This window comes from Corvus brachyrhynchos, unplaced genomic scaffold (genome assembly GCF_000691975.1).
Source record: "Corvus brachyrhynchos isolate BGI_N302 unplaced genomic scaffold, ASM69197v1 scaffold83, whole genome shotgun sequence".
Lineage (NCBI taxonomy): Eukaryota > Metazoa > Chordata > Aves > Passeriformes > Corvidae > Corvus > Corvus brachyrhynchos.
Genome location: NW_008238464.1, coordinates 5,507,028 through 5,515,650, shown reverse-complemented (window position 1 = coordinate 5,515,650; position 8,623 = coordinate 5,507,028). Strand labels below are relative to the sequence as shown.

Genomic DNA, 8,623 nt, shown 5'->3' with positions numbered 1-8,623 from the left:
ATTCCTGTTTCATGTCAATCAGCGTGCCACAGATTGTAGCAATTTTGTGACATGGATCTCTGCTGCTACGAAAAACCCCAAAATTTAACATATTTCATGCAAGAGACTAAAAAAATCAGATGCCAAAGCAGGCATCTGATTTTGACGTTTTGGCATGGTTTTTCAGGAGTACCTAGAAAATTAATATCTCTGTAACCTGTATCAATCTCTTTGTGTTATTGACAAAAGAAACATGTTACTTGTAAAGATATTTTAAAATACAAACCATTCTGAGAAAAAATGGTAGCAAAAATAGAATAATGGAATAATTTAGGTTGGAATTTAGTCCAACCTTCCTGTCGAAAGCAGGACCATCTCTGAGGTTAGGTTAGATTGCTTGGTTGTAACCCCACTAAAAAATTACTTGCTATGAAAATGATCTGTGCTTTTAAAATGTCTTTGAAAAGGGAAAAAGAAGTGGTTAGTACCACAAAGAGCTGGAAAAGGGTTATAGAGATGTTTGTTCTTACGCTACCCTTGTAAAACTTATTCTTGCAGAAAATCCCAGTTATGCAGAACCACAGCACTGCTATGTTGCTGCAGGTAAGGAACAATCACATTTTACACCTGTTCTTAATGGTATAGAATTACTTTTCTGCCTGACTTCCATATAAAGGATCTGCAACATCTGATTCCCTGTTTCCCTTGAAGAAAGATAAGACTTCAAAACTGAAGGTAGCAGTTAACAAATCATCTGAGAGAAGAGTTATTTTACCCTTTGAGTTATATTTTCCACACTTTTTCTCACACTGTCCAGACACAATCTGATTCGTGCAATCTCACAGTGTCTACTTTGAAACCTTTATCTTCTCCCCCCTCTTCAGAAATGCTGACTTGTCTGACAAGTCATCACATTAAAAGAAATAAATTGCAACGTAAAATGAATAATGGCAAGATTCATACTTGTATATTTTGCTTCCCAATACCCAAGTAAAACCACTTTTCACTAATAAAGCATAATAGACTCTACAGTATCATTAGATTGTTTTTAGTCCAGGCACATGACTGAAATAGAGAAACTAATATAAAAAATGTTGACTTACCTTGTGTCACTGTTTTAAGCACAATCAAAGTTGACAGAAACCTCAGAGGCATACAGGAACTCTTAAAGAAAGCTGCTGACTTTGATTTACTCTCTGTAGACTGTTCAGAAGAACTGTCTGGGTTTCCCTTACTCACTATGCCTTTGAAAATGTCTTCTCCAAGTCTCCTCATGGTTGATCTCATTGTTGCATGCTGCTTCAAAAGTGCATATAGTTAGTGTAAACATTAAAACATAACATCCATATGTTCTCCATGCAATTAAATATTAAGCAGCGAATGGTGTGATCATGTATTGGAATATGATCAGTGTAAGAGATACTGATTTGTGTTCCAAAAGCAGTTGAACAACATTATCACAGTGCCTTCACACTTCAGCAAGAGACTAACCAGTGAGAGTCCTGCATATGCTGGCATTATTTAAGTTCTGGTTCCAGAAAAAGCTCAGTTTCAGTCAACTCAATTTTGTAAGCTTGACTGAAGTTATATCCTTTAAAAGCATTTACAGAATCAAGGTCTAAATACGAAGCTTAAGAACACTGTACAGGTAACATCGACTAGACATTTCATCATGAGCTATACAGAAATATCACCACAGAATCGAACTCCACATAATGCTTGTCTAAAATAAAGTTACTTAATAGAACTAAACTCAACATCTTACAATTGCATTGAATTTAAACTCAGGACATTACAAAGTTTCTAGCTTTTGATTTAGCAAATGAACATTGACAGCACAATGCTGAGTCTTTACAGCATGACTACTGTATTTTTCTTTATTATACTGCTAAATATTTTCTTATGGCAGTCTAGTCAAAAAGAGCAAGGAATGTCTCATGGTTAGACACCAAGCAGTGAACAGAAAAATCAAACTTCTTCACTGTTTTGCCACTCACTTCCATCAATTTCAACAAATCTCACTCATAAAGTACACAATAAAATAACTGCCTTTTCTAGTGCAAGTTTTGCAAACACATATGCAAAAATACAGTTTCTTACGTGCTTAGACATCATAACAGAGATCAGATATGGAGGTAAACTACATTTAGATACACAACGCAAAATTTAAATTTAACTTGGAGAAGAATTTGTTTTTCATTTGCCATCTCTGGTAAAGACTATGAATCTATGCTTTACAAAGACAGCAGTTTCTTTTCTATATGCTACCTGAAAACATACATTTTTCATATGTATTTAAAATGCAAAATCCATTAATATCTTCTGTGAATTGTTCTTAAAAAAAATGCTGCATGAAGACTACTTGTTTTACCTGTATATCAGTGTGTAACTGTCTTATAGACCAGTAAATAAATTTAATCACAGGCATGTGCAGTTTAGGATTCACATATGGCATCCACTGGAGTTGCTCAGCAGCTATAGGCAACAGCTGCAAAAATACACAAAAATAGAATTACATGCAGTATATGAACTATTCTATATACTAACTGTAACTGAAAAACAAACAAACCTTTCTCTTAGAGTTTATCAGATAACATATGCAAATACTCTCTGAGCAGATGCAGTACAGGTAACAGAATTATATGCATACACAGGTTTTAAATTGTACAGGTTTACGTCCAGAGTGGAGATACATTTGAGCTCAATCTCAGTAAATCCAATCACAGTGGCTACTAATCTTTTATATAATGAAGAAATACAACAAAGTGAATTTTCTGAACACCTCGCTGATTTCTACATCTTGGTATCACAAGAAAGAAAACAATAGAGGTGTTGAAAGTACAGCATAGCATCACATTTTATTGGTGATAAATTGAAATTTTAATATCTAAACAGGCATAAAAACATTTTAAATTGGACCTGTTCATCTCCTTAAAACAACAACTTAAAACCAAGTATCACACATAAAACACAAGGCAAACTATCACCTCACAGAAGTGACTCGAAATAAAATGCTGAAACTCTCATGTTGAGACAGGACACCACACTTTTTATTAAAAATTATCTGTATGCTTTACAAATGACAAATTATCTATTGTATCTCACATTTGGAATGAATATTGACTTACTAACAATTATTTTAATTACATGTTGACCTGTTATACTCTCAGAATCATTTAAACCACCCAGAAATCTGAAAACATATTAACACAAGCAAGCAACCCAAACCCCTTTACCTTTATACACTTTTCCTGAGTATAGGGTTTTTTTGAGCTCCAAGTAACCATAGGTTTATGACTGTCCTCTCTCTCTTCTTGTGTTTCTATTTTGCTAAGATGCTGGTCTGAGATCCAATCCATAAGACAAGTTAAGAGCTCATAAACTTGTGAATTCAATGGTAGCTGTAATATATCCACAATATCAGATATTTCAGCTTTCAATTTAATGCTTTTTCTAAGCTAAAATAGTAACAGACTGAAATACATGAGAGTACATTAGCTATGAAATATTGTGCATAATAGAAGGAATGAAAATTTTACGCCCGATAAAATCTGAGAGGTGAGTTACTGTGGTGTGAGCCTGTGGAAAATGTATTCAAGGAGACCGTGATCTTGAACAGGCCATGTGTGCTCTGCTGGGCCTTGTACCTAGGGTTTGAGAAGCCTGTATAGTACTAATGTAACTGTAACTCACAATATCTCTGGGAAAGGTAACCTCTGTGTGGATCAAAGGTTGGAAGGTGGCAGTCCTGACTGGGAGAGCACCGTACATCAAGGAGTCAGAGATCCACAGCACAGTTTACTTGAGTAGGTGCAGTCTGGGCAGTGTTGCACTGATCAGTCAATGGCACAGTTTATCCTGTGCTTGGCTGCAGGATAAACTCGGGCAGCTCCCACTTGGCACTGCTGATGCCGCCTGGCCTTGGCCTTGTCTAAAAGGGAAACAAGGTCTTCTCCCATGAACGTCCTTCATGAATAGAGTTGTTTTCTTGCAAGAAAATTATATCATAGCTTGAGTGGCCAAAAAGCAGGGGCTTCCCTCAACGGACAGGCTCTGCTCAGCATGCCATGGGAAAAGTCCACCAGGGCTCCATCTGATGCCGTGCAAACACAAGGTTCCCAGCATCTAAAGGAACACAAGATTTACTCACTCTCTATACTCCTCCTCTTACTCTGTCTTACTAAAATAGCCATTTAATTGAGCCATTTGTTGTCAGGCCTTTCTTACAAAGACCCAGAAGGAACCCTGAAGCATTCCTTCTCTCTCACACCTCACTCCCCAGTGCAAAACAGACACCTTTTGTGATGGTTTCTGGGTGTGAAAAACATATACCCGTAATTTATTTTGTACTTGGACAAACGGTAATAAAACAGCTTGGAAAAAGATTTCACATACAGAATCACTACATTTTATAATTCCTGACAAATGAATTACAGGAGAGAGCAAGTCTTTAATGTCCTCCACATGGGGAAGTTCATATTTCAATGCACTAGACCTACTTTATTTCATTTCATGAAATCCACTATTGTTAAATTTAACTGGGTAGCTAGTATTGTTTAATAAAAAAGAACAAAGACTTCATGAAACTGTCATCTTGGCTCTACTACACTGCAGTGAAATACTCTACAAAAGAAATCCAGAGATACCTGAAGACAGGCTGCACAAACAATTTCCTAAAGACCTCAGAAGTTTTCTTCTATTTACCTTCAGATAACTCTTTCCTTCTTCACTCAGAACTGTAACTACTGATACTATTTGTATTTCATGTGCAACCAAAGTATGCTAAAACCTATATAAAGAGAATTTTTTGGCTATATATAGACAGCACAGTTTTAAGGCATCCATTGTAGATCAATTAGATAGGGTGGTGTGAATATCTTTCTCATTTCACGGTTTACCTCTAGCTGGAAAAAAAAAGTGTAACCAGCTGGGAGATGTTGGCAGAGTAATACCATAAATGGAACAACATGGAGACAGAAAGAATTTCATTAAGTGATGTAAGATTTTTTAAGGAAAAAAGTTGATTGTTTAGGAACTATGAATGAACACTGCATTTAATCTCTGCCCTTCACTAATGATTATTTCTCAAAAAAATAATAATAGTATATCACTTTTGGTTTAGAAGATTAAGGTTCTTTATTGGATACTTCTGAAAGACTACTTTTTACCTGGTGTTATTCATAAGGACAGTGCTGCACTGTAGCAGTAACCAGAATAAGTCTAAGTAATTGTTCTGACACAGCAAAAGAAACCTGTGACAGTGGATGCAGGTTATAATTATAATTGGCAGATGAAAGATGACATGATAGGAGGAGGGAAAATTGCCATATAAAGAAAAATATACACATGTACATACACATAAGCAATATGAAATCCAAGACATATTTTTAGCAGCAAACTTAATTCTTTGTCAAGTGTGGGTTTTCCCCCAGTATAATCTGTTTCTTTTCTTAGCGTAACTCAAAATACAATTGGAAGCTACATTTCGCAATTTTTAGTAGATGCACAGAGAACATTACACTGCCTAATGGCTTTTGAATGAAAAGATTCAAGACTTCTGCTTAATTCTTACCGTAGCCGTTTTTGATGTTGCCATCACTTTTTCCTGTTTCACAGGTTTGCTTTGTTTCATCACTTGACATAAATCATTAGATTTCCGTACCATTGAAAATTCATGCTTCCTCTACAACAAAATGTAACAATGAATTATATTTCACTGGTTACCTATAAAAGAAGGCACATGTAAGAACAAACCTTACTTGTAGGTTCTCTAAACGAGCTTGTACTTTTCGTGCTTGACCTTCCAACTTCTTGTTCAAATCAGTTACATCACTCAACTGAAAGAATCAGAAAATATTAAACTATCTGTAAATTCAAAACTCACTTCATTACTTAAATATCACACTGAAGTAACTTGATGTTGTTGAGCAGCTAAGTTATTTAAGTTCAAGTTTTTTCTTATTAGCATGTAAAGTGATAGAAACAAAATCATCATCCACCTCCCTCAACAAATGACAGGATCATAGACTGGTTGAGACTCGAGAGCACCTCTGGAAGACATCTCGTCCAACCCCCCAGAGCTCAAGTTGGGCCACAAGGAACTGGCTGCTATGTCCAGACAGCTTTTGAACAGTTCCAAGGTGTGAGACTCTTATCACCTCTGTGGGCAACCTGTTCCAGGATCAATAAGACAGCAACCTTTCAGAGTGCAGGGGAAGAATAAGCACTACAATGACACTCTAGATATATAGGCATTTCACATTTCATTACTTTTCAAGATGAAGTGACATAAAAATGAGCACAAATTCAAGAATATTATAATGGTCTTGTTAATGGGGAAGATGGTTACTGACCATGCTAAAAAACCAGTTTGCTCGGTGAGAAAAGATCAGGAAAACTGTAATCTCCATTTAAATAAAAAAAATGCTCTATCCATACAGCAATAAGCAGCATGATCATCACAGAAGCCCTCAGCTTGCACAGAAATGAAATGATTTTATAGTGAGAGGAAATAACAAGACAGATGGGTTGCATCAGAACCGTCAACATTCTAAGAGTTAGGTCTGACTTTCTGCAAGGGAAAGAATAAGGTTCTGCTGTAGATTTTTATTGTACTCAGATTATCAGAACTTTATTAGTTCAATGAATAAACAATACTAGAATAATTTAGATAACAATTTGTGTATCACCATTTTAGGTCAGATTTAACAGTCAAGTGAGACAAATTCCTACTCTATGCATTACTATGAAACACCGTTCTAGTTTGAGAATTGAGAAAATACTGCCTTCATTAACATTTGCAAAAACAACTGAAAATACTGATCAAAATGAAGATAGAAATAAAGATTCTACTTTTTATTTAATAGAATCCGCACAGCAATTTGGCATAGCAAATCTGCACAGGGTGGATTCGATTATGTCATAAAACACTTTCTCTCCATCAATTCTCAATGGATTTTCCCTTCCTAACAATTAGCTGTTGCTACTGAGGCAGTGGAATAAATCCTACTTCTTTTTTATACTGTAACAAGTCAGAAAGGCTAAATTTCAAGTACTAGAAGCAGGTAAGAAAAGTACTTTCAGTCATTCATACAATTCTTGTCTTAGAGAAACAAAAGGTCAGCAGTTTTGCAAACAAAAGCTGCTCAAATATTTAAAATTGCTGACTGTAACTTGTAGAATTATTTATAACAGGAAATAATTAATTTTACCTGTTTTCTTAAAGAGTCATTCACTTCCTTCAAGCTGTCAAATGATGACTTCAGCCTCCTATTTTCTTTAGTTATTTCTCTCAAGGCTTCTGTCAGCTGCTTAACTTCTGCCTCATGTTGCTATAGAAATACCAAATTTAAAAACATGATTTAAGAGAGACTATTCTAGAAACAGTAAGTTCCACTTACGTGTTAAAAGAATCAGACAAACTTTCAAATTCATGTTCTTCATGTCCAAATTCGCACGTTCAGTCAACAGCGAGAAAAACAAGATCCGTACTGCCTATCAAGACAGATCTGCACAGAAACTGAGAGCAACATGCACAGCCTACAGCTCCTATTGCTGCCCTACTCTACCCAGCCCAACTATATATATGTATATTTCTCAAACAATTCAGATGGGGGATGCGTTTGTGAACTAAAATCAATGACAAAGTTCTTACTTACAGCTCACTCTTCCAAATATTTACAAAAACTGTGACTGTGTTTTGAGGTTTCAACTCATGTTTTGGGCTTTGCTTACTCTGAATCACACAGAGTGAGAAACTAATCCTATGCCTTGTAGAGACTGGGGCTCAGGTTTACAACACAAACATATGAATTGTTAAATACAACCTGCATATTCATTGCCATTCGTCTCTTACCCCTGAAATTTGTTTTATATTTAATCTTCTCTAGACCTTAGATGTAAGTACCTCAGATTTGATAAAACAGAAAAGTTTTATTTTACTGAAAATATTTCAGCTTCCATTTCTCCCCTTCCATGAATTCACTCTTGTTTACTCATGCACCTACTCTTTCTTCCTACGCCCCCAAAGTTAGGTTGGTTTTCCTCAATTTCTTGAGTCTTTGGTTGCTAGTACGCTCTGCAATAGGTGTTATGTCATAAGATCTCAATGTGTCTTAAAGCATTCCCAAGGAAATCCACTGCAACTACAGCTAATGCAAAGATACTCATTAACTTACACACAATTACAGATAGACCACATTTTTTTCTCTAATACTGGTCACATAGCTTTCACTATTTTACAAACAAGTTACCTCATTTTTCTAACTTGTAACTGTAAAATGTACTACACATCAGACAATTAAATGCACCATTTTGAAACAGAAGTCATACAAAAACTCTAGCAACATTGTTCAGTACTTTTTATTTAAATCTTTCCTTCGGGGATTTCAAGCACTTCAAAGAAATAAGCAGGATTTCCAGCAAACGTGATGGCTTAAGATAACTACAAACAAGTTAAAGGGCATATAGAGCAATATCTATCATTAAATACATTATCCCACCTCTTTTATAACTCCAAATTTTGTGTGAACTTCTTCCTCAACACCTCTTATTTTAGCCAAAGCTGCTTCATGTTTAAAAAGCAATGCTTCTTGTTCTGTTAGAGAATGCTCTCGTTTCTGCAGTTGCAGAGCATATTCCTGCT

General features: G+C 35.6%; 1 protein-coding gene across 4 annotated transcripts in view; it reads right to left on the bottom strand.

The window, feature by feature from the left end:
- CCDC138 (coiled-coil domain containing 138) overlaps positions 1–8,623 on the bottom strand; it is a 28,098-nt gene that overhangs the window by 18,220 nt on the left and 1,255 nt on the right. For 2 of the 4 annotated variants that reach the window (XM_017736994.1, XM_017736998.1), the window contains exons 3-9: positions 8,481–8,623; positions 7,191–7,310; positions 5,739–5,816; positions 5,552–5,662; positions 3,216–3,380; positions 2,351–2,467; positions 1,083–1,278 (exon numbers count right to left, since the gene is read on the bottom strand). In XM_017736994.1, the coding sequence (XP_017592483.1) occupies positions 1,083–1,278; positions 2,351–2,467; positions 3,216–3,380; positions 5,552–5,662; positions 5,739–5,816; positions 7,191–7,310; positions 8,481–8,623 (930 nt within the window). The remainder of the gene's footprint in view (positions 1–1,082; positions 1,279–2,350; positions 2,468–3,215; positions 3,381–5,551; positions 5,663–5,738; positions 5,817–7,190; positions 7,311–8,480) is intronic. The other 2 variants (XM_017736995.1, XM_017736997.1) reach the window with 2 other exon arrangements.